The 26,628-nt window shown below is 38.4% G+C and overlaps 1 protein-coding gene across 9 annotated transcripts in view; it reads right to left on the bottom strand.

Moving 5' to 3' along the window:
* COL25A1 (collagen type XXV alpha 1 chain) overlaps positions 1 to 26,628 on the bottom strand; it is a 335,822-nt gene that overhangs the window by 36,607 nt on the left and 272,587 nt on the right. For all 9 annotated transcript variants that reach the window (XM_075421352.1, XM_075421360.1, XM_075421351.1 and 6 more), the window contains 8 exons: positions 24,685 to 24,717; positions 24,485 to 24,520; positions 20,478 to 20,522; positions 7,598 to 7,660; positions 6,679 to 6,747; positions 5,731 to 5,775; positions 3,691 to 3,735; positions 3,063 to 3,140 (listed from right to left, as the gene is read on the bottom strand). In XM_075421352.1, coding sequence (XP_075277467.1) covers positions 3,063 to 3,140; positions 3,691 to 3,735; positions 5,731 to 5,775; positions 6,679 to 6,747; positions 7,598 to 7,660; positions 20,478 to 20,522; positions 24,485 to 24,520; positions 24,685 to 24,717 — 414 coding nt within the window. The remainder of the gene's footprint in view (positions 1 to 3,062; positions 3,141 to 3,690; positions 3,736 to 5,730; positions 5,776 to 6,678; positions 6,748 to 7,597; positions 7,661 to 20,477; positions 20,523 to 24,484; positions 24,521 to 24,684; positions 24,718 to 26,628) is intronic.

Raw genomic sequence — 26,628 nt, 5'->3', positions numbered from 1 at the left:
TTGGCAAAATGTATTAACAAGGAACATTAGTACGAGAATTGAACAAGGACATACATTATTCTGCTTGCTACAATTATCATCTGCACAAAACCTAAGCTGCATCAAGGAGACATCATGCCTCCAAAAAATAAGAGTAAAAAACATGTTATTTTTAACGCCCAGTGTTGTACTAGCTGCTTGGCTTCTGTGGGTATCAGGATTTTACATAGGTGAAGACTGCAGGTTTCTGTATGATTTAAGATGTCAAATAAATGATAACTAAATAGCAAAATCACAGCAAAAGTATTCCAAAAGGGTTTTTAAACATTTTAAGAAAACATGATAACTTAGTGTCTTAAGTTGAACAAAGGGCTTGCCATATGTTTTGCAATTTCTGCAGGTTTTGCACCAATGTTTAGTTAATAAATACAATTCCTAGAGTGGAGATATAACATTGATTTTCATACAGAAATGCAGATGTACAAAAAAATTAAGTTCTAAATACAAAACTGCTGCTGCACAAACCCAGATGTATATACTACAATTCTGCTTTAAATGTTTGGAAAGACAACAGACATTTTCATCATGGAAGGAGGCAAAAGATCTTGACCTGCCACTATATTTTTGCCAAAGAAGAATCTAAAAGCAAGTGAAAAAGTGCTTAAAAGTTATTAAAGTGCTTATCTATATTTTTAAACAATGTAAATCCCTCAAATACTGCTCCTTGCACATGCTTTACTATTGACTGTGAAGAACATAATGGCCTACACAGAACAAGAAATATTTAGCATTTCAAATTGTTTTCCTATGTGCAAACTAATATTTTGCAAATCTTCTCTTTTAAGCATTAAAAGAATCTACATTTGTCAGTGCAACTATATATACTGCTGTCAAGAATCTGAAACCTGCTCAACACAAACTGCTTGCAAAAAAAAAAAGTGCTCTAACACACGGCATTAATATATTGATATCCTTTGCGTTTTAACATATTAATGGAAATATATCAAGAACTTCAAAAATACTGCAAAAGAGTTTATCTAGATATGAAAGCCTAAAATAACCACTGCAAATTAATGTTTGCACATTCACATTAATAGGTTCTTTTCAGCAGCATATTCAGATTTTAATATCTGTTCCTGTAGTTCCTACAAAAGTTAAACTTTTGCAGCTTCTGCCTTTTGCCTTACACAATTCTGCAGAATAGGTCTGAAGAGCAGTTTTGACAGAGACATAAATTTTGTATCTGGTCCTCCAAGTGAAAGCCACATGCGCTCAGCTTGGGTCTTGCTCGAACTATGATGATAATTTTAAGATCACAATTTTCAGTGCTGATGGACTAAGATGTCTTATGCTCCACTGACACACGAGATTGAGTAGGAGGCACAAGGCAAAGTAACTAAATAGTTCTGAAGCTTCTAGGCTGCTTGATGATTTATCACTAAATTCTAAAAAAGCAGACAGGCAGCCCAGATATTGCAAACTCTTGTCAACTTCTTAAATCAGCAGGCCAAATTCTGTGCAAGTTCACAGCTCAGCGCTGAGCACTGAAAGCTCTCATTTGCTGCTGTGGGAAAGCTGCAAATCTCAGAGCCCCTAAGAATTTGGCACCAGGAGATTTAGGAATGGGTGCTTGCCATCTGAAAGGACTGAGCTGGATTTGGCAAGGACAGTTTTGACTGATCCTATATAATCTTACTTACACCATCCTTGCACAGCCATTCCCATTAATATCAATTATTGGTTGCCCTGGATCAGAAGGTGATGACATTTGAAATGATTTACAATGGGATAAGCGCCTCCTAATCTGTTTCAACCGCTGCAATAGGCTTTAGTCCCTTTTTAAGACTTCTTTATGTGCTGCAGCTTTTTTGAGGAAGTTTGAAAGTAACACTGATGCCAGAGTTAAGATACAAAGACAGAATACAGGAGACACAGGGGCAAAAGCCTCTGGTAAACCTGTGTCTGGTACTATGCTACATTAATTTTGGGCTACTTTAGGCATCTAACTCAGAGAGTGATTTAAATGACTGAAAGTTCTGTGTTTGAATTCCCTTAAAAGTAAACCAAGTGAGATAGATAAAATGCAGAGCCTCACAACATGCCTATGTAGACTTCCCCATAGACACCACTCACAATAGAAGAGTGGACTTAGCCTTAACGACATACAGGCTTTTAGATTTTGGTAAAAGCAGTGAGATTTTTTTATTTTTCAAAAGCGTCTTGAAAACCAAGTGACTGGCCAGACATCTATCCACTCCCACTGAGTAAATGCAAGAAAAAAAGTTAAGCGGCCTCAGTGAGAAAATGATCAGATGGACAATGAGCCAAATTCAGTCTTCAGTTGCACATAAGCAAAGCATTCACTTTGGTGGAGTTACACTGCACAGAATTTGCATTTGAGTATACTGCAATGTAAATCACCTTGACTGCAATGACATGTGTCACCTTGGTACTTTGCTTTTATGCAAACACTCATTCATTCTTTTTGTAACCCGACTTTAATCCTGCACACTTTTCTGCACACCAGTCAAAATAAGTTTTCTGGAAATGAATAAGTGGGAAGACTGGTGCTGGTCTATTTAACACGACTCAAGTTGCTGATTGAATCCACAGCTTGCTAATGGATCCACGTGACACGATTTCCAAATCTCAAATATTCTGCTTTTTGCATTTTATAGGAAGAGGAGGAAGAAAAGAAGGAAAAAAAGAAATGTCAATATTACACTACATAAACTGAAAAGCAGACACTTCTGTTGAACCTATGTATGTGGTTTATCACGTGAATTCAGCACTAAGCACCACAGCCAGCAATGAATCAGCTTTATCTTCATTAGATGATGTCAGTACTTTCCAGGGGAAATGAAACTAATTCACTCAGCTAAATTGTATCAAGGAAAGAGTTTGTCTAACACCAAGTAGCAAACCTGGTTTCCAAATATAGAAAGAGATTCCTGATTAATAAGGTCAGAAAATCTTTGCACACAAAACGTTTTCAAGGCCTCCACAATAGAGAAATACAATGATGTCAAGCTGCTTTTCCCCAGACCAGACAAAGCCATTCCAGTCTTGTTATGTTTGCATACCTGCAGAGCTTCATGGATATTGCCATTATAATCAATTATCTCTGTTGCACCTTGATCACCCTTCTGTCCAGGTGGTCCCTGTAATGTATTTTCCATAAAAGTTATGAGACACCAGCCAAAGACCACTCTAGACACTTAACTACTGACACATGCTTTGACTTGATTACGCTGTGTTGGAATCTTGTTGTATTTATAATATGTTATGGCAAACCACAAAAGTTAACATTAAACTAAAGATTGTTTCTAAAGGAAAATAATTTTTTTAAAAAGATAAATATAAACAATAAAGTCAGTACACAGTGACTTGTGCTGCAGTGGGAAAGCAAATACACGAAACCTCTGTGGTTAAACATTTAAGCAGCTCCTATACCGTAGTTCTGTATTGGCCGTGAACAATGTCAGAACATCTGGCATGTAACATCCTGGCCATGAACTGTGAATAAAAGGTGGTTTCAAATAGTAGAAAGGGCTGTTATTCATATCAAAGGCCAGTTAGCAACACATGTTCCACCAGAGTCAGATGCCCAGTTTCACTAGTTTAACTCGAGCTGCTGCTACAATTTCAATTCATAGTGTGGACTGAATCTAAGAGTACAAAATAAAGAGTTGAAATGAGAAGTAGACTTACCCGTGGACCTGCAGATCCTGTGTCACCTCTGTCACCTGTATCACCCTATGTAAAAATGATATTTGAAAACAGATATGTCATTTGACAATATATCACGTAGTTCTTCCCTTTCAAATATGTTTACTTTGAATAAACCAGTTTAAAAGGCCTCTCCTCATAAACAGAATGTGTATCTTCACTAAAGAAAAAATTCCTTCAAAATCTGTGTAGTGGAAGGGTTGACAATGATGCATTTGGTTCTGCATGAATTGTTACAGAGTGATGCACTGGTTTGGAATTAGAAATCCCAAAGAACGAACAAAAGACAAATCACCAATTAAGTAATTTGTATAACTTCCCTATTCTTAATGGTGCTATTATTAAAAGATTTAACAGAAAGCTAGAGAAATTAAATCACTCAGTCTGAAAACTCTCAACAACTTCTTCAAAGATGTGTTTCAAAGTGTATAAACTTTTCTTTCTGTAGTCGTGACTCCACTTTCTGAACTGCCCTGCTCTGAGTTGTTGCCTCCCCTAAAAAACACAACATTACTGTCAGCATTAGAGTTCATTTACTCCTTCACTGTGACACTCTTAAGATCTTTACCATCTTGCACGCAATTTTTTCTTCCTGGCTATTAGTTATACGTTTCAAGCGACTAAGAGAATTTCAAACGCATACGCACTCATAACCCAACATCTAATGACTATGATTCATTTCATTTCACAGTCACTTTCATAGCAAGCTCTTTTATTTTTACATTACTCAAACTGAATTTGGGTAAGAACTGCAACTTTTGCTCCTGTTGAGATCTATAAAACTTTGGTACAAGTCAGGGCAGAGTGATTAATTCACCAGTGGTAACAGAAAACTTTCGTGGGGCTAATGAAGGAATATGGAGAGCAGGCTGGTGGCAGGACTTAATCGAGGTCGTGCCATCTGCCTTTCCTTTCAGCGTTGCCTTGACAGCAGCTAGTGAACACGTCATTGGAGCTGCTCAGAAATGAAGTTCCTACCCACTAGATTTACTTCTGTGGGCCAAATTTTACATGTATGCAGGTAAAATGAAAATCGTATATCCTTTTTTCATAAAAAGGGAATTAAAGGGATTTGGTGCATTTGGGAAGTGCCCTTGTACTACAGGCAAATGAGAGACTGATTTACTCTTTACTCTCACTCTGATGCTTTAATCCTCTCACCAGCTCCCTCACTTTCCAGTGTTTCTTTCTGGTGAGCATGAATGAGGTTGTGGCACTTATTTAACCATATCCTTAAGTGCTGTGAATGGGCCGCTCTTCAGGGTCCTTACAAGTACTGCAAACATTATCCTACCAGCCTACATTTTCTCATCATCTTTATTCTGACAGTAGACTCAATAACCACCTAAACAAAACTACTTTCATTTTGATTTGACTCCATAATATAATATGGAGTCCAGTGAGCACAGTATTTGCACAGCAGATAAAGTAATAGAAAAAACATATTTTATCTCTCTCTACATCTATGTGAACCAACTATATCTATATAGAGGTGGATGGATGGATGGATGGATAGATAGATATAATTAAAGTAGTTTTTTAAAGCATGTAAAACAGTAATGTAACCTATAAGTCTTGCCTTTGTAGGACTTTTAGCCAGCATATCTCAGCCTGCAGCATGTGGAATACTGCTGATTCCTAACTCAAAGTGCAAATCCACAAAGTTACTGCGAAAACCAATTTAATCTCCACTGGCATAGTCAGGAGTTGATTCCTGGCACGTGGGAGGACAAACCCACATCAGTTACACAGAGAGAAACCAAGTTGCACGGGAAAAAACAGAGCAGAGTGGAACAGATGTTATAAGAGAAAAAGAAGTAGAATCACAGTGTTTATAACACGCAAGATTCGACTCTAATAGCAAAAGCTGAAAGTCATAAGGTTTCACTTATAAAGAATACTGCAGACTGTTACAGGTTCTTTTAAAGAGATAAGTGAAGATTCTGTGAAATGTTACAAATAATTTATCCTAAAAATGATTGTGTTAATGACTCCACTTAAGACAGTTTCTTTACTACTAACCTTTGACCCTTTTGGGCCTCTAGATCCAGGTTCACCTGTTTTCCCCTGTTTGAAGGGAGACAGAGATAGGAGAAAAATGACAGAGAAATGAGAGTAGAGAAAAAGAAATTAGTAATGACTAACACATTATGGAACAGCAGAAACACTTGACTTTGTATGACCAAGATACTGAATCTGTAAAGGCACTGAATTTAATAGCACCCAGAGTAATATATTCTTTAACACCAGCATGTAAAGGCCACAGATTCCATCCTTCCAAAGGAAAAGTAGTATTGGCATTAGTAAAGAGTAGGCATCATTAACACTGGTTTGCAGGAATGACTTATGCCATTCCGTAGCTCCTGAAAAACGATAGCTAAGAGACAGAGAAGATAGTTAATTATCCCAAAATAAGGAGATTAAAATAAAGTGTTACCACAACTTCTTTTCCCAATGGTTCAGGTGGATACATACTAAGTGGCCAAGGAGCACAGAATCTGCCTTACTGTTTTCAAGATGTATTAGGAAAGGAAAACTTGACACAGTGAAAAATATAAAGACAATACTAAAATGTAGTGAGAATGATCTCTTTCTTGTAGAGTTAGAAAACAGCATGCAAAATGGATTTTCTCTGCATTCAATAGCCACAGTCGTCAAAGATTTCAAACTTTAAAGTTGAAAGTTAGGGACCTGGAGGTCAGGACTTTAGCTGGAATGAATTAGGTCAACTCCATGACAATGTACATAGGTAGTGTCTTTACTTTGTAGACCAAATAAGAGTCCATTCAGACTGCCGTTCCACAGCTGTTAACACAAAACTGCCATTGTCTTCTGGACTGAACTGGAGTATTTGACAGTATTTTCATGTAGAATCTCACTCACAAAGTTTTTGTTCTGTTTTTCAGCAGGAAAAGATGTGTTCATAGGTACAAAACTAACAAAACTTTTGCAAGGTAAAATCAGACTGACCTTTGGTCCAGGAACTCCAGGTTCACCTCGCTCACCCTTCCCAACAGGGCCTGCCTCTCCTCTGTCACCCTATTGAAACAGATACACGTATGTCACAAAATACTGGGCAGTCTTCAGCACACCACCAGCTCAGCATGACCAAAGAAACCAAACCATCAGAAGAAAACACTTTCAAGTTCATCTATGACTTGTAATAGGTTGGGGAGTTCTCCCCTGAGTAAATACAGTCTTCTTGAAGGCAAAATAAGAGTGCTTCAATATGGAAATGAGATTAGTAAGGTATTTTTTTCCCTATTCTGAAAGGACTGGAATAAAGATTCCCAAATTCTGAGACCCAACACACAATATTTTTACACTCACAATATTCTAACTTTGCCACACAGAGGCTAAAATATTCCCCATAGGAAGCAAGAAAAAAATGTCCTTGTTTAATGGATCTGTATATTCAGAGTCTGGTGTGTAGTATCAAAGTTCTAATAACTGCACGTTTTTTTCTAAAAAACATTTATGAAAACACAGTTTCTTCAGGCAGGCATATTCTGTCTCTAAAACCACTGACCTCTGAGATGCTAAAACAACAAAGGCAATGGATGAACTTAAGTTACGAATGGATATAATATCTGTCTTCAGATGCCCTTGTTTAAGGGCATCAGTCCAAAGACATATATTTCATAGCGCTGGTCTGTGAACTATGACTTACCACAGTTCCAGGCACTGGAAATACTGTATTTTAACCTGAACTTTAAAATTCCTGGCCATTTACAAAACCAGGTTTGACCAAGTACTTTATTTGAATAATTTCTGGATAAAAGACTCTTACTCTATTAGTACAGTCTTAGTCTCTGCTACACACTGAGGAAATTGAATTTGATATTGGCTCTAAGGGCTTCGTACCAGAGTGCTGGCCGATTACCCTTACCTTTGTTCCTGGCAGCCCTGGCAACCCAGGCTCTCCCTGTGGACCAATGAAACCTGGTTCACCCTTTAAAAACATAATATGAGAGGAATGTTAGATTATTTATTTAGCAGTATGTAATTACAGTAACACAAATTCCTTTTAGATAGTATTTTCCCTGTATTTCTTACATCTCTCCAGCTGTGATGCAACAGTTACACAGACACACTTTTAACCATGGCTAACTTTCATCAGCATAAATTCTTGTGCAAGCCATCACACAACATATGAAATGCAAATGAAGCAGATGATGTCAAACATAGTTTTTATGAGGTTAAGGACTGTTAATATGCAACCTGGACTATAACTTAATATACCAAACTAATACCAAAGCAAGTCTGAAGGCAGGAGGAGAGTTCTGAGTGATACCTAAATTTAAAAAGGTACAGTTTGTTTCAGTCATGTGTTATGAGGTAGTTTTCTATTGCAGCATGGGAATGGATGGACACAGAGGGTGAGGGTATGATGAAGTAATGGCAAGTGGAGAGGCCAGATGGTACTGTTGCAATGGGTTTTCAAGGGAGGTAGGTAGCTGCATTATCACCAAAAAGGAAATTGAATGCAATCTCCTTTCAAACCAGAGACTCCCAGCACCACTGCCACTCTCCCTCCTAATTCTCACAGTGAAATACCTCAGTTTGCTGCGTCCAGACAACTGGGAAGAGCCACAGTTCTCCTCGTTCTCTCTCTGTTCTGCCCCCTTCCTGACCATTCACTTGTACAAACATAACAGACAAATAGCAGGAATCAAGCCAAGCTGCAGCAGAAGCAGCATTAAGCGGAGGAGTAAGGACATATTTTATTACCCATGTCCATGCCTGAAGGGGGATAATGGAAGACTAATAAGCTATATGTTTTCCTTCACAAACTCTCGTGAACAAGGTTTCCTGCTATTTAATCTTGCATTTTTTCACATAAATTTGAATCAAGAAGATGTACCCACAAGCTGCTGTAAATTTTAAAATCAGTAGTATAACCAAATAAATAAATAAATATTTATTAGCCTTTTAACAATATCCCTGAACTCAATGACTAAAAATTACCCATCAAATGCCTCTTTAAATAGCTAAAAGACAGATATGTCATAATCCTGTATTTATATAATTACTAACAACGTATAGAGACAGTGAATAGAAGCTGTTGGATAATATTTCTCTTCACCTCTTTGCCTCCATAGAAATACAGGTATGATGCACAGGGTGAGCACATTAGGAGGTATTCTTGCATATTCATCTGCACTCTCATCAGCAATCCATCATTAACAGTTCAAAGCAAAGAAGGTCTCTAGCAAACCTACAACCAGAGAAATCTTATCCGTGGCTATACTGAGGGCTGTGGCAAGCTCTCAGTGACCTCCATTTAGATTGTCAAAAAATACAACCAAATAATGAGGTTTTTCGCATGAAGTTCCAGCTGGCCATGGTTCAGAATATGATAACAAAGGAATAAACTAAGACAACTATGTCACAGAGAAGCATGTTCTTTTTTCTATCATATGAAAATAACCCTACAGTTTATATAAGTCTTTGTATCTGTGCACACCAACAAGAGTAACAGGAAGTTGTCATTGCAGATGGAAGCACTCTGCTGTTGGTAAACGAAAAACAATGCACCTTCAATCATTTATTTTAGAATGTGAATGTACCTGATAGCCCCAGATTGTTTTACTACTGACTTTACCAGGGCTAGTTTCTTGGCCAGCTAATTATGACTTCAAGGCAGAAGCAACATGCAGTGACTACACGATTCAAACTTTTCAGGGATAAGGCTTAGAAGTGTCATTCAGAGGTTGAGGCACAGCTTTTGAGTCAAATTCTCGCACTCTGCTCGGGACTTTATCAGTTGCATACCACAAGAAAAATTCTGGTCAAAGTCCAAAAAGAAGTCCCACCTTCCCCCAAAACCTCTAAAGAGACAAGAAAAAGGTGCTTTGCAATAGCTAGTGGAATTGATAATGGAAGAAGCTGGTGGCTTAATTAGCATAAGTAGAATACAGATCTTTTATGACATAGAGCTGTAAAACATTAGTAAATGTGAAGTAGAGGAAGTGGTGTGTCAGTCACTGGGCTGACACTGTCTGAGGAAGTGACTGTCTGAGTAGCAGGTCTGCCGAGAAAGACATGGCAGTTATGGTGGATGCCAAGTAGAAGATGATCCAACAGTGTATTCTTATCACATATGAAACAAACTGTCGTAGTTAAGATCTGGCTACATTAACAAAAACATGCAACTCTTCCTCTATCTAGTGTTAGTGAGACTAAGCAGATTAAAAGACAGATCTGTTTTGCCATCTGAACTAATCTTCTAAGTAAAAAGACAACATGTTTGGATGAGTTGAAGCTAAGCTGTGTCCTCCCTAATATTTAAAATTTCTTGAGTGTAACCACAGCATAAGGCACTAACTAAAATGCTTACCGGGTATTTTTCTGCAGCATTCAAAGTTAGTGGAGGTAACAACTGTATCAGGTTTGTCTCTGGCATTTCTGTCTCATTTACTCAGAAGAGAAACGTTCACATGAGAAGCATTGCCCATTCCTTGTACCTACTGTATCCTGCAATTATATTCTGCAAATACTGCTGGCTTCCTGCTTTATCTTATACTTTATGTTACTCAGACAGCAAAAAAAAAGAAATGAGAATCTATCAAAATTAGCTCTGCCAATGATGTATGAAACATTATGAAAACAGTTTCCTCTCAGTAAGGCATGCTGATGTCCCTGTTGCACCAAGGCAAGGAAGAGACCATTCTGATCAGTCCATCACACAAACACGATGCCAGAGCCATAGAGGAATGTGGTTAGGAAATCAAGGACTAAGGGGCTTTAGTTCTTCTTTTAAGCATATGACATCTATGATTTAGGTGGCACATAGCTGCAGGAAAGCAAGAGTAAAGGTTTGCACGGGACTGCACTTTGATTTGACAACATTGTAGCTCTGGGATCCATTGAAGCATCTCCTGATTTGAAGTCTCTTGCTTCAATGAGCTCAGAATTTGTTCCAAACTGCCATGAAATGCTGAGAGGAATGCAAGGAATCAGAGTAATCAAGACTTAGAATACTTTTCTAAACATCTCACTACAACTTCTTAGAGTAAAAGCCAAGTTTTAGCTAGTAAGAATCTACCACAAGCTTCTTTGCCTGCTAAAGCAGGGGCAAGGAACACAAAATCTAGAAACAGAAATTAGCAAGGTAGGTTTTAAAAGAAGAGTAAGGAACTTGCCTATTTGAAATACTGTTTGGCATCTGTATAGAAAGCCATCGGCAAGTGATAACTGTGCATTTTAGTTTAACCCTTTAGCATGGTTATGGAATCACTGCTTAGAAATCACCACACTGCGCAAGAAGTCAACAAGAAGAAATTCAGCATTCAAACTTCGTCTGCTGTTAGGTCTTGGAGCAATTTGTATCAATCATACAACACAGACAACTTGATATTAAAAAAAAATCCACAAGCTTGTGAATTGTTTCCCTTTTACAGGAGTAATTTGTTATCTTTTTAAGAATAATTTTTAATGGCTTGATATGTTTTATTTTAAGAGACTAAGAGACTAGCTCTGTGCTTGCTCATTTTCACCCTCAAATATTTGTCAACTGTAGAAACCAGCGGGTCAGACAGCAAATGATATACTATTCACGAACCTTGTTAATGTTCATTTACACCTCATCATAACATGCTTGAAACAGAAAAGGGCCCTATAATGGCATGCTGTACACCTAGCATAATTTGAGCTCCATCAGAATTTAATACAAAAAAGCCACTTTGTAATTTACTTCAGCTGATAGATAAATTATGAGGATTATTATCTAGACATATTCATAACTGGTTTTCATGATGATCAAAGCTTTTCTGGGCTGAGGCAGAGGATAGCTTTGATAATAGATGTTAGCCCTAAGACAGTCAATTCACTATTGCTGTCTTTTAACTTTTATAGAACCTGTAATTGGCTAAAACTTGGACTTTCACTTAAAAAAGGTGCAACAATTGAAATCCCACTTGCAATGTTAATTGCTGTTTTAAACACCACTAATTTGGCAAACATTTATTAACAACGTAGTTCTAATAGTGTACTCAGTTAGAATTAGCCTTTACTGCATATCTGAGACAAATAGCAACACAATTATTTGAAACTTTGTTCTCAAAGACAGGCGTAGTCCAGTTCCAGTGCCTGAAATACACAGTCCTGTGCTGATACGAGCAATCAATAAAGAACAGACACTGTTGGATACACTGATTTCCCACAGAAGGCTGTTCCTTCGATAATTATTCTTCTAATGAATATAACACACATTTTCCCATCCAGATCAATGTTTGCCTGAAAAGAAACCTGTGCTGCAGAAAAGCACCCAAACCATCAACTTTCCTATAACAATGAAATAAATTCACTTACATTTCTGAAATGACAGAAGCTATCCTACTTTGTTAAATAAAAATACTTGAAGTCAATGATAAAATATTTCATTGTTGCTAAAGCCATAAAACACATGCACCAGTTATTCCCTTTATGGATATAAGCTGTGCAAGAGCTCTTAAAATTTTTTTTAAGGTCTCATGGCCACCTTACAATTTTCCTTCTACATCAGATTACTGCATTATTTTCTCTGTGCTATAGAAATGTGACTAAACCAACCTTTAGACCATGAATTTGCAAGGAACAATGTCATTTGAATCCTTATCCTACCTAGTGCTATGCACTAGAATTAGCCAGAGAAGTTTAAATGTCAGACTCTCACCTTTATTACACAGTTCATTGGTGCTGAAATATTTTATTCAGTATCTGCCCCAGTGCTGGGACCATGGCAGTTCTGTGCCTCCAGGGTTGACTGGCAGGTCTGCCATGGAGCCAGGACACATGAACCTGGCGTTCACTTGCAAGTCCAAATGTGCCACGGCCACAACTCTTGCTTGCACGCCTCTGGGTTGGCAAACCACGCCAAAGTATCCAGAATTTCTGTGGAGGATTCCGGCAATGTGGGTCCACCCCACAGTTTCCATACATGGAAAACCTAGCTGTGTGGGCTGGAGGAGAACCCCGACATGCTCTAACACACAACCTGGGGGTAGGGCTTGAAGCTTCCAAGCTCCTGCCTGTAGGTCTAGCGGTTCTCCAAAAATTCCTGCGTCTGGTATGGGGCAGCCTGCAAACTCCTCAAGAGTCACAGACTGTGAGAGAGCCCAAAGTGTCCTTTCTGAACAAGCACTGACACGGAATGGTCCTCATTTTATTGACATCAAGAGACCAAGGTATGCTTGTCTTAAATGTTACCGTGACTCACTCATAGGCATATTTAAACCAAAAACAGTACAATGCCCTTTCCTTGCCTAACACTACTGAAGGAATCATGCAAAGGTGAAGATATATAGAACAAGAGCTAGCAAAAACCCCCCAAACCCAGATGCAAGGCAATTTGGAGAACAGTTACGAAGTTATAATAAATTGGATTTGGTTCACTGGTGCCTGTGCTGATTTTCCAGAAATTGCCGTCTGCTGCCCTCACACTTCATTTCTGAGATTGCTATCTAACCAAAATACTGCAGCTTTTCCACCCTGGAGAGAAGCGAGGGCCAAATTCTCAGGAGCCTAGAACAGAGCAATCTGGGATGAAGCTGTGCTTGCATGTGCCCTGCCTATGTCTGCAGCACTCAGTTCCAGTGAAGCGATTTCTCAGAAACTCAGCCGGTCTTAGAGTACAGAAGTCAGACAGAATGGCACCTTATACTTTCTCACTGTGAAGGGCGTTAAAGGGACTTTTTTCTTCCCCTGATGTCCATGGAAATTTTGCTCTCAGGAGGACTACAGTATTCAGCTCATAAGAAGGAAATGAGCAAGGTAAAAGAAAATCTGATAAAAATAAAAAAATCTAACCCGATTTTATAAGGTCTTTGTTAAGGCTTTTCATACCCATTCTGAACTGGCTCCAGAAATGGCCAGTTAAAACAGGTTGTCTGGCTCACTCATTGCATTTGAAACAATATCTTTAGTCCCTAATCAGTCTCTAAACTTAGAAAAACAATTCTGGTTTAGAATTTCCAAATGCATGTTTAGCCTTTATGATTCATTTGGAGTTAGACAAGTAAGACCTTACAACCTGGCTAAAACCCTGGAGCTTCACAACGAGCCCTACTTTGTATGACATCTCTTGCTTTTTAGTAAGCCTAATTTTCTCACTGCTTTTAAGTTCTGCCTGCTTAGAAGGTATGCTGCTTTGAAGGATGCTACCAGAACCAGTAATCATTCTGATTAATTCTGCATGCATTAGTCATATCAAGGACTTCCTACTTAAAAGCTAATTATAATTCAAGTCATCATGGTATCTACTTTTGAGGATCAGAATAAAAACACTTATTGTAATGATCACCTTGTTTTTAATTCTTTGTGATGACTGAACTGCTAAATTACGAAGAATCTGGCCTCAAATTGTTTCCTTTAGAAAACAATTAGATGACAAATCTAAGGTATCTTTGTTGCTACTCTGAAAGATAAAGAACTTAATTGCATGCACTCATTTCTGACTATCTGAAATTGTGTATTTGAGGCACGGAAATAGTTTCAGATTACTGATGTCAAGTCTTCTTTGTGAATGACAAAATACTTGATTTCTGAATACAGAATAATATTTGACTCTCAGATTATTCAGCTGTTTTCAAAATGTTGGATTTGGATTGATTTTTTTTTTTTTAATAAATTAAAATTAAACTATGCCATAAAACACATGCTGTGAAACAGATCCTTATAAGCTCAGTCTTCCAACTAGTAATAACTTTGGAGGAAATTACATTCTGTGTTTCAGTTACTTATATTTACGCCTTATCCAGGAAAGAAAATGAGAGCTTTCATGATTTGGAGGATATAGTTTCTAACAGATTCACAAGAACTGCATATATCTTGAAGAACACCCCAGTAAACACTCCTGACACATGCACACCATCCAATGTTAATGATGATTTCATCTTCTGGCCTTGATTCTCAAAATTAGTTCTGGGAAATTACATGTCTACCCTATGCAAGTGATTACTGCCATAACATACAGAAACCAGACAGCTAGGAATGAATGAACAAAGCTAGATATATAACTACATACTTACAGATGTATGTTTGTATACGTCCACTCTGGAAACTGAATACTGAAAATTAATTGCACAGCTGTGTAATTTTTTTTATTTTATATTTTACCTACACATGCATACAGCTACTTCTGAAAACTAGCCCTCCAAAAGCAGTTATGCTGCAATTAACATGTTCAGCACATCTCTGTATCTGGGATTCGGAGATGCCCGTCACAAGGTCAGCTAGTCCCTTCCAGCTTCGGAGTTCAGGCTAGAAAGAGTTCTGAGTATGGTGACCTATAGGATAAAGATGAACAGAAGCCCATGAAAGAATATCTAAGTCCTGTAAAAAATGCAAAGAGAGAGATAAAGGCCCTGCAAGTTTCCTACTAACAGTCACTAACGAGGAAGTAAAACAGGAAGAATAATGGAATTATGGAAAAGGAAAAATGCATCAGAAAAATGTGCTTAGCCTTCCTAAGAATCCCTGGGGGAAGAGGGGAATTTGAAGAACTTTCCCGTAGGTGGTGAATGGTGTTGACCCCAAAATGAAATGCTTGGAACTACCATGTACTTCAGATTTCTTTTCATTTCGCTACTGGATGACAAGAGCAACATCTAAACACATGAGCTTCACCAACAGTCACTCTCTTTTCTGAAAGAGTTTACATAGGAGACTAACTTCCACACATCCAGCTTGAAAATTCTGCCTCTCGTTTTCTCTGAAGGTTTTCTATTGTAACAGAACTTACTGGATGAAAGGAGCATTAACTCTTCGAGAGTTAAAAAAATAAGTTCCATGTAGCAGTGAGTTTTTTGGTTGTTACTTGGAATCAGGAAAGTCACAGGATAAGATCTTTGAGTATCAACAGAAAAAAAAATAAGTACAGAACAGATGAAAATTAGAACTGCTTTTGCTTTCATAAAAAGAAAAGAAAAAACCAGTATTTAATTTCCCATATCCTAATCCAGGTTCTTCTGAAACCCTGCTCAGTCAAGTCCCAGGGAAGTCAATCCAAAGTAATTGTACATAAAGATACAAGATGCTGCATCCTGGCAAGTCTATTGAATCATCCAATTCCACTGGATTTGAAAATGCAGAAAACTTTCCCTACCTCCAAAAAGCATGAGGGCTAAGCAGCCTTTCTTGTGCCAAATCATTCACAGCAGTTTTCTTGAACACGATAGAATAAAAACTTATTCGCACTCACAAGCTTTGTTTCAGTATTTGCTTTGAAAACAGAGGGAGAAATGCTAAAGAAAAGTCAGATCCTGCATAAAGTGCTGCTACTGAGAAGAGGCTTGTGTTCTGTGAAGGCCTCCCACTGCAGTGATGGAGTTGAGGACTGCACTGCCCAAATGCCAGAACATGCAACACAATGGATTTGAGAGATGTCTGACATTACAGTGAATATCTGTGATTTCCATTACAGTGAGTGCTGCTTTGTACTTATCATCCTGTGAAAGTTATGAGATAAAACAGATATACGAAGTTTGTGTTTCATAGAAAGTATTCCACGTCTGCTTGGTGTCAGTTAGGGGATATCAGAGCGATGAGTTAATACTCTGTGTTTAGGTGCCTTTATTTGCTTCCTGAGTGACATGGTGGAACACATTCAGGGGCTCATTAAGTTTCCAGTCATTCCTAAACAGCAACAGGTGCCTGAGAAAAGTTTCTCCAGCGTGTTACAGACAGCTTCATCACTGTCTTGGAAATAACTGACTGCGCTTGTGTTTCCTCCATGGCACCAACTGACAGTGAGGAGAGAATGAAAAAGAACAGGAAGAACTCCCAAAACATCTGCACGTGCATAGGGAATGGGTCTAGAAAAATAAGTAATAAAATACCCTGCTGCATACTCTGAATTCAGATATGATACTTGTATGTCCATCCAATGTTGCTGTTCATTCAGACTCCAGTATCACCTTCAACCAAGCTCTAACAGGTTCCTAGGAGAATTGATTAATTAATTGAAATGGCATTATAAGTAGCTGAAACTTTCCCACTGATTAGTATTTATTAATCCTTTAAGTAGTTTGGCTACATGTTCAAGCATAGTGGACTGGATGCCTTGGGAAGCTCCTTCAACCATGAGAAGAAAGATGAGATGTAGCTGGAAAGATACAGTCTACTGCCTGGCATGGCATTTATGTTTTCACAAGCTGGTTTAGCATTTGTAAAGAGTGCTATGTATGTGTGCAGTTACCTAAAACATTTCGTAATACAGCCTGCCACTGTGGAGAGATTCATTCAGAAGAAAGCAAATTTGTAGTTCAACTAACAGATGTAGAGAAAGGGAGACTTCAATTCCTTACACAGTAGTCAAAGGGCAAATATTTAAGACCAGGAGAACTACATCCAAGAGTTTCCCATGCATAGAATGTATCTTGATCTTCTTTTCTTTACAGGGAAGTACTAGAAGATACTAAAGAAATTCTTTCAAAATTAGGCACCATGGAGTCTTCTCTTGCCTCTTTCCTCTCATGTCTCTCGAAGATGCCTGTACGTATCAGTCCACCAACATCCAACCATTCCAATGCTGTTCAGAACATAAAAGTTCTGTAAAAATGATCCTCAGACAACTAGTTTGTTCATCTGAAGTCACCTGTGTGATTTGAGTTACTGTGTATCAAATAGATATGAACTTTTGCTATTTATTTATCTAATTTCCAGAAAATATATTAACCCCATTCGTTGACTACTTGGCCAGCTGAACACAGGTTTAAGCTATATGCAACCATCTACAGGAATTAACGCATTTCAGATGCACTTGCTGCCTAGGGCTAACCTTTCAAACCTGCTTGAGAAATGTCTTTCACCAATAACTCAGGGCAAAAGACAGAAAACAAATAGACTATGTTAATATCTAGAATATCATAGGAAGACACAAATTTGGAGAACATTCTCCATTCCAATTATGTAACACTGAAGAAAGATCAAAAAGTGTGGTGAGAACCCTAAAGCATTTGAGCTACAAGGGGCCTCAACAGAAAATTTTGTAGAAGACTTTTGAGTGTGCCTGTGCACATGTGCATGCCTGCATAATGTAACAGAAACTGAAGAGAGCAATACTGCAAAAACCAAGAATAGTATCAAAATAATATCAGCAATACAAGAATAATTAGTTTTTCCTACTGGGAAAGAGATTAAATGGCCACTGCCTTGTTTTGAACCTGGTAACTTTCTCCTACATGCCCCTGCTAGTGCTTTGCTTGAGTTGTCAGACATCCACCTCACAGTTTGGGAATAGCCTGCAAAATCCCTTCTGACAGCTACTGTGCTGGCATGCAAATGTGCAAGAACTCTGTAATTCATTTAAGTGTTAGGGAAAACTTCCCTTATGGAAACTTCTTACATACTGTAACAAGTTCCTAGATGTCATGATACGGTGTGAAGTTTGTGCTATGTCTGTTGCATTATGCCACCACTGCATATCACTATTGAGACAGAATAGCAAAGAGGTATCTTAGGGAGTTTTATACAGTCCTGATTGGAACAGACCCCAGAATCCCTGAAAAAATGTAACAAACAACAAGGAACAATCAGAAAAAAAAAAAAAAAACAACAATCCTCATTGCTCCAAATAACATTCTTTTCAACTTTGGGCAGTAACAACATGATAGCACCAACAGGCTTCAAGTCCAGACAACTGGATTTCCTCCATGCTCAAGTTTCTCATCCAGTCACTGATATTTCAAAACAGTTTTCAATCAGCATCTGTTCACTGGAAATTTGTTTCTCCATAAGATATCACCGAGGTTGTTCCTGGAAATTGATGAGATTATTTTACCATGGTGATACATAAACCTTTCCTAAAACAGAGGGTGAGAAAAGGTGCTAAACTAATGCTTTTTCTTTACTGATAAGTGCCCATATTCCCTAACTCCAGCCGCTCTCTAGTTTCTGCTACTACATCTCATGCCACACACATAGTCTCTGGGACAGAAAAACCTAGGCTTTTTTCTATAGACTCCTTAACTAAAAGAGTTTACAAATGCCTTGAATCAAACAGCACCCATCCTGCAAGTCTGATGTGATCAGATCTGCTTTGCTCCCTCCTGTGCACGCGCTGCTAGCTTGCTTGTCATCATCAAGGGTGCATCCAGCCACCTCGGTGCAGAATTGCACTAGATGGAATTTCTGCACTGAACCACCACTAGTCTCCCTCTGGCCTAGACTTTTAATAGAAGCTAGCATTCTCCTAAAGGATTAATATCGCACCAAATTATTGCATTTTATTCTGCAGGCATCTATACTGTTTCTTCACTGTATCCACTGAATTCTGAAACAGATATTCACTGGGCAAAACTCCCACCTTCATTCATTTTTCACTTCACATTTTGCCTTTCAGATGAATCTGAAAGCTGCCTTTCTGAGCCATGCTTAGAACAAACAAACAAAGTTTAAAAGCCATAATTTTCCCTGAGCAGAGACTCAGACTTCTTTATTTACTTGCTGATGATATGCATGGACATGCATGGCCTGCATGAACATGGAATCCCCAAAGACCAGCCGTAGCCCCCAGCTGGATTTGGCAAGTGCCCCCAGGATGCACTGGGAACTGACCTCCAACAGAGCTACCTCTCTGCTCACTATTACAGTAAACAGAATAGGGAATGCTGTCAAAGTTCCTTATAAAAATACAGTTCCATCACATGAAGGGCTCTGCTCCTACATGATCTTCATTAGTCAATATAGGGCTAATTCTTGCAGAAAACGAACTGTCTCCCTGGGAACTGTATTTTCAGATATTACACCGTACAAACTTTAACATGCATGTTCAATTCTTCCCACAATTCACTAGTAAAACAGAAGGGACATTATGCTTCACTGCTGTGGCAATTCATAGGACCCTTGAGAAAATCACTGCAAATGTTACATTCTGTGAGATAAATCCTGAATCCTACCAAAATGGACATGAGTTTGGCCTCTGGCTTATCCCCCTTGTTACTGGAGAAATTCTATAAACTGCCTCCTGAGGTATACACAGGCTGATGCTGGAATGCAAAGAAAAAGTTTCAAAGACATTTTGTTTTCTGAAAGAAGAGTCTTTGCCACGAAGAAGAAGCAGCCACTCTAATCTGCACTCGCTCAGGATATGTGAATCCACTCACTTTGTGCAGCATTATACAGCTACGGCTCAATCTGTGCAAGCGCCTGCAACTCCCAATGCAACCACTTATGCTAGACCTAAACCAACCACATGTCTTTTGTATCAACTTACCTAGAGATCCCAGACAAACCGGCAGCCAGGGACTAAACCAGGTATTAGGTCAGGGGCTGTAGCTAATACTGAATAGAATCTTATTAAAACTTTTGACTTGTCAGAGGAAATCACTGCTGTGTAATGGAGCACAGAGTATTTTTGTTGACAGAGCCAGTTCTCCACAGTCTGTGTATAACTAATGCAGTTCTCTGGCTGGAGGCTTGGTAAATTCACTACACTATTGCTACTGGAAAGCATCCATAAAAGTGGAAACCAGGTAAAACTTTGATAACAAGCCTCTTCCATTAAATAAAAATACAAAACCCTACTATATTAGACTATTTTTTAAAGCACTAGAATGCAAGTTCTACTTTACGTTTTAAGATATGCTGTTTGCTTACTCTTGGACACTTAACCATAGACACTTCACCAGTTTTCCATGTGAAACCTCTCTGTGACAATCCCCAGTTCAATACCAGAGACTCAGAAGAAAATATAGCACAAGTACAGTAAGTCCATTTTAGCCACATTCTTGCAGTCTCCCCCTATTTGTGGCATCCCCCCGGTATAACAGAGATCACAGTTTATTTACCTTTATCCCAGGGAGTCCAGGAAGCCCAGGAAGACCTGGTTCACCCTATACAGGAAAATTACATAATATTACAGACATTATTCAGTTATGGTCACTATCCAGTGAACACCGCTGTATATTCTGCAGCAAGATAAAAGAGTATAGATGACTGCTAGTCAGTTCAAACAGGACTGATATTATCAAAATGAGTGACTTAAATGTACAATTAGTAAGAGTCATGTTAAGAACTTAAATACCTTCTGGGAACCTTGGATGTGAAGATGACACCCAGGCTAAAAATCCATGTCAGGAAAGCCAAAAATGAATTCATATTAGCCTTCACCCAAAGGGAAGAAAACAAGCAGCACTGGTTCATTTTACACGCTGCCATTCAGTTCCGTACTTACAACAAATGTTTAATTCTATTGCATTTTCAACTCTGAGCTAGATATTGTTCTGTGTAACTGTCTGATTTAGCTACAAAGCAATTTAGAAGAGCTTGGTTTAAATTGTGCAATTCAAGCAGGACTGCCTAATTATAACTGGCCCACCATTTTTACAGAGCTATCTCTAGTATCGTTTCAGTGCTTGCTATTTATCTGTGAATATACCTGGTGTCATGAAGGATAGTGGGAATGTAACCTCCTATTGCTTTACCCAGAAACGCCTTGCTTATTTAAAATTGCAATGAAAAGACCTGTAGTACTGTATTTGCAAGGGTAATTTTGTAACAGGAGCTGAAAACAGAATGTATTAATTTTGAAATGAAGTTGATATCAGTCTAAGACAAGAATGACAACATTTGCGCAAACGGTCATTTTGAGACATCAGCTAAATAGAAAGATGTTGTCTAGGGAAATAAAGATGATGAACAGAAAAAAAAAGAGCAATAACATGTGAAGAAAACATTATTTTAAAGGCTGGAGATTTTATTTTAATACAGAGATATATTCTAACCACCACCTTGGATCTGAATATTCCCTGAACTTTCTGGAAGCTCAGGTCTGAACTCTGAAGCCAACTTTTACCTTTATAATGAACTGAACTGTATTGCAGATTTTATACACTCCTGAGCTTTACAGAAATCCAGATTTCAGCTCTGTGGTTTGGGCTGATTCATACAGGTCGTGCTATTAAAATATTTTATATGTGTGTCTATACACACACACTTACATACATTCATACACTCACACACATGTATAGATACACAAACATGTGTACACATAATACAGATGTTCATCAGACTACAGTAACCAAATACACTTCTCTGAGGCAGTAGTATTAAATAGACTTGAAGCGCTAATAGCAAAGTTACATTCTGCCACAAAACTGAAAAACACAATAGAGAGTCTGCAAATTGCTTTACCAAATGGAGTGATTTTTAAACATTATAGGAGGACCTGATAACAGCTTCTTTGTCCATTCCAGTTACTACAAAATTTTAACTGTCCACATTGCCTAAAAGCACAGGAAATATTCCAGTCGCAAAATATTACCTATAAAATGAAATGAAAGGGTAGAGGCTAGGATACCATTTTCAATAGACACTATTATTTCTTGGTATGCTGTCTAACACTTTCTAAAGCAGAAAATGGGTCTTGCAAAAGAATAATCCTTTAAAAGGCCTCCACTGCACTCATTCCTGACAAAATGCTAGCTCCAAAACCCTGCTCCTCTCTCCTACAATTTCTTACCTGAGTAGCCATACATACCACACTGCTACTGTGACCTTTTCTCATCTAATTGTGGAAGCACTAGATTTCACCTCTAAGCACAGCATTTGAATAATTATAACTGATAATCTATTAGTATTGCTGCAGTAAATCACTGTTTAGTCCTGGGACAGAGCTAACCTCCATAGGCCCACACATAACAAGCCTAACGGATCCAGCAAAACCAGTTCAGGGTCAGAATAACCTAAAACAATTAAAACATCCCTTGAAGATACATTAAACAATGTGAAAGATACACTGAACTATGAAATCACTAAAGCTTCATTAGAATTAGTATTGCAGATGAAATTTGCATAATATTTTCTTTTCTGGACCTTTCCTGATAGAAAAGATCCAAGTATGATTTATGAGAAGAATGACTTTTAAAGAAACCAATGCTACATACAAACTCCATCTCACAATGCTCAAGTTGGCAGGGCAGGTCGTTCTATCACCTCTGCAATACACACGGCACACGACAGCCTTGTCAGGCCATTGAAACACCATCACATTTCATTTCATGTAAAAAATTTTCAGGTGGGAAGCTCAATATTTATCTGTCCTTAGAAGATGGATAAGGAAGAACTGGAGGAAGAGGATGGAGTAAAATATAAGGAAGGAGGAAGCTACAAGAATGAAATAGGAACGGGGCACAGTAGGGGGAAAGCTATTGAGATGATGCAGAGGCCAGAGATGTGCCTTCAGTTGAAAAAACAGTCCCCCACAGCCTTTGACAGGGTGAGCGAGTTCCTGCTAAGCAAAGGGCAGAACACCAAACACAGGGCATGTGGCTGGAGGAGGCACTCTGAATGAGAGCATTACGCGAGCTGCTAGTTTCGGCTGGGGACACAAATGTGGCATACTGGGAGACTGTGAGATGAACTGGAAAGAACACGCTAAGCCTTCTTTCGTGTGAACAAGCTGAGACTATAGAAAGTCTGAACTGTGTGCCTCTCGCTTATCTATGTTACCTAAACAAGATCAAATGTGAGTACCTGGGGACTGAGATCCAGGAGCCTGCTGATAAATCACTGCTAGTTTTGCCTCCGTGGCAGCCTGCTAATGAGTGTATGAATCTCAACAGGCTCTTAAGTGCATTTTCTAGTCTGTTACCCAAGCGGAGCATACACTGCAGAATGCACACACTGAATGATTCTGTGGATTAGATAGCTTTAAACTACTTGGATTACCTTTCCTAATTAAAACTTCATTTTACTGAAGAACTGCATTTACAACCATGACAGTCTTTGTTTAGTCTGTTATAGTCGATGACAGTTATAATTTCTCAAACAAAAAGATGTAACTTCTTACTTTATTTTGTATTTACAAGTGTTTTGGGGTTTTGCTTAGTCACCAAAAGACCCTGAGTATTAGAAAATGGTTGTACTGCCATTTGCTATATAGAATTTTAGCTCTTGGCAGTCTGTCTGGAATACCTGCTAGCTCAACTGGCAGCTGGACTCTGCTCCACTCTGGCAGCAGTGGCTAATTTTCAATGTTACAAGAGGCAAGAACGGTGCTGAAGGCTCCCGATGGAAACCAAGTACTGCAATACGAAAATCTGGTTCCCTCATTGTCTCTTCTCTTTGTCCCTTCACCAGCTCTCCCAGCAGGACCTTCCTCCTACTCTCATGAAAGGCAACTGAAGGCACAGCATTCACTGTGTTTGATGTACTATGGATTCAAAGAGGAAATTCCGCAGCTTCAGAGGCGCTCATGCAACACAGAGTCATTACAGCTCCTGCTCGACCTCTACTTGCAAAAGCAGCCTCAGCTACACAGCACCCAAGGGAATTTCTTTAACTGGAAGGAAGAACAGAACGGCATTACCTGGTCTATGTCCTTCCAAACACATCACGTGTTTCTGACAGCTTGATTCCCCTTACAGGTATATGTGAAATAGATTCTAGTCAATATTTATTTTCTTCCTAATGAGATGTAATAGCGTACCATAGTCTGAAGGTTAATATTCAAACATTCAGGGTTAACTTGTGATCACTCCAGGAGCAGAGCCATTCTTTGTTAGTCTCACCAGCTGCAGCTGGGTAAGCTTTCAATGCAAGGAGCGTGTTGTGACTAGAAAGTGAGGTGGGTTAGTCTAATATTACTTTTCATGCTGATTAATATCATCATTCCTGTGCTTTTTTAAAATACAAAATGATCATACACCAAATGTGTACAGGCCTTGGGCTGTTAAATTTCACTGCCTTGGGCTCATCCTACTACAGGTAAGTGCCACTGTTAACATCTGTGTAACATCATTTATCACAAATCCAACAGAGAAGAAAACGAAAACTGAACATTTCCAGCTAATACCTTTTGTCCAGGCCGTCCAGATTCACCAGGTTCACCCTAAAAGAAAACAGATGAAAGACATGAGATGTGACAAAATGAGTTAAAAATAGTGCTGGGGAAAACTATAACATTAACAGTACCCAAAATGTTTGTGACACTGCAAAATAACACACGCCAACCACCCCTCTTCTCCCTGTACAACTGCTTTAAAATTAAATTACCTTAATTCCTGCAGCAGAAGAACCAGGGTCACCCTGATACAAAATCCACAAGAAATAATCACACTTATTACATACACAGTTTTTCAGGAAATTGATGTAACAAAATATGCAAGAGTATAGCAAGATTATATAGCAAAATAGCTATATAGCAAGATTACCTGTTTTTTGTGGTGCTACACAGGAATTTTCCCAATGAAATAAATCAGTGTGATTCAGAAAATGAACAGCATTGTTTTCAAGAACATGCAGAGAGATTTAGTTTCACTCATCCAAACAGCGTAATAGTTAACCTCAAATTTCACAACTAATAATGTAGATGCAATAATTGCAGATTTTGTATAAACGTACTTCATAAAGCCAGAAAATGGGACATACTTTGACACCTCTAAATTGCTGATATACATTAAAAATAATTTACTGTCATTTACAAAGAATAATAGCAATCTTTTTGACCTAATTCTACAGATGGAAAGTGTCAGGTCTCAACTGACAAAGCTTGTTGTGCTAATGAAGGTTCGCCTTGAAAGAAACCCCTGTGACCTATGTGTTTATCCCCATCAGGACAGGTCATAGCTCTATTTCCACAGCTCTTCAGCATATTTAAACTGATAGTTTAGTGCAGTTAAGTGTTACACTTTACAGGATGAGAGCTCTACAATAATGTATGTATTCAGGAAAGGTCTCTGTTCTGAGGAGGCATTAGCATTCAAAAAGATTCATCTGTGTTTTGCTGGGTTGACCGGATTTGATAGGCAGAGATATGCAGAAGGGCAGAGGATCAGTGAGTGACCTGGCCAAGGAAGCTTTTAGCTCCCAGTTTTGTACAATTGTCACAGGATTCTTAAAATTCTTGTATATTCACTTCACTGCATTTTTCTTCTTAAATGACACGCCAAACAAAAAAGAAAAAACCTAAATTAATGAAAAATTTGCTGGTCAAGCTATACGCTGTTGAAGACGGCTAGAGTGCTTATATTTGAAGAACTGTCTCATTCATTATTAAAAATAAATTTGGATTGTTCATTGAAAGTAACAGGTTGCTACACAGTGGCAACTTCAAGCTCCTCAACAGCCTACTAGTGAATTACATAGGTATCATAGCCACCAGTACTGTAATCCACTTTGAACATGTACAAGCAGACTATAAATGCTTAATATTTTTTGTATTAAAATATAAATAGGGGATACCCATTCCTGATGGTTCAGCGAAGCTGCAGGAAGCCTTACGTGAATGCCATAATTTTAAAGTTGGTTTGGGTATAGGGTCTTTTTGGTAATAGTCTCATAAAACTAAACAGTACCAGATAACATGCTCACTGCTCTTTGAAGAACAGGAATAGATTTCCTCTACACAGTTACTGCCGCTTGGTCTTGTGTGAAGAAAACACAAAAATCAGTAACATGAAGGGTTGATTCATGTCTGGAAACCTGAGCTGCCTCATTTTGACAGACATGCATGAGTGATACTGCTGATGTCCCTTACAAACATGTACAACTGCAAAGCCTCAAGGACTTTTTATAGCTATAAGGGTGTCAAAGCAACTGGTAAGAGACATTCACCAGTTAAACATTTTAAGTGATAATGATGGGTACAAGGAAGATAAGACATGAAATATTTATAATCTACCTTCATGCAGGAATGAAAATTAATACGGGATTAAAGAAAAAATTATGGTACAGCATGTTCTTAGTTCTCTGATGAGTCAGTCTGGAGATGAAGAAACTTTAGCAGGGGAACATGCACACAGAAGGAAGATGCTTGGCAGTTTCTAGGGACCAAGGCTACAGTAGAAGAGTAGCAGCAAGAACTCAAGTCTGGTATTTACACTGTCTTCAAAGTAGGACAATTCAACAAAGACTCTTTCTTTCTTAAGTCACAGATCAAGAAGTAGGCACCCAAGTCCACATTTCTGAGAGCCACTAGGTATAGCAGTTCAGAAAACA

Source organism: Opisthocomus hoazin, chromosome 5 (assembly GCF_030867145.1).
Source record: "Opisthocomus hoazin isolate bOpiHoa1 chromosome 5, bOpiHoa1.hap1, whole genome shotgun sequence".
Lineage (NCBI taxonomy): Eukaryota > Metazoa > Chordata > Aves > Opisthocomiformes > Opisthocomidae > Opisthocomus > Opisthocomus hoazin.
This window is presented reverse-complemented; position numbering and strand designations above follow the sequence as displayed.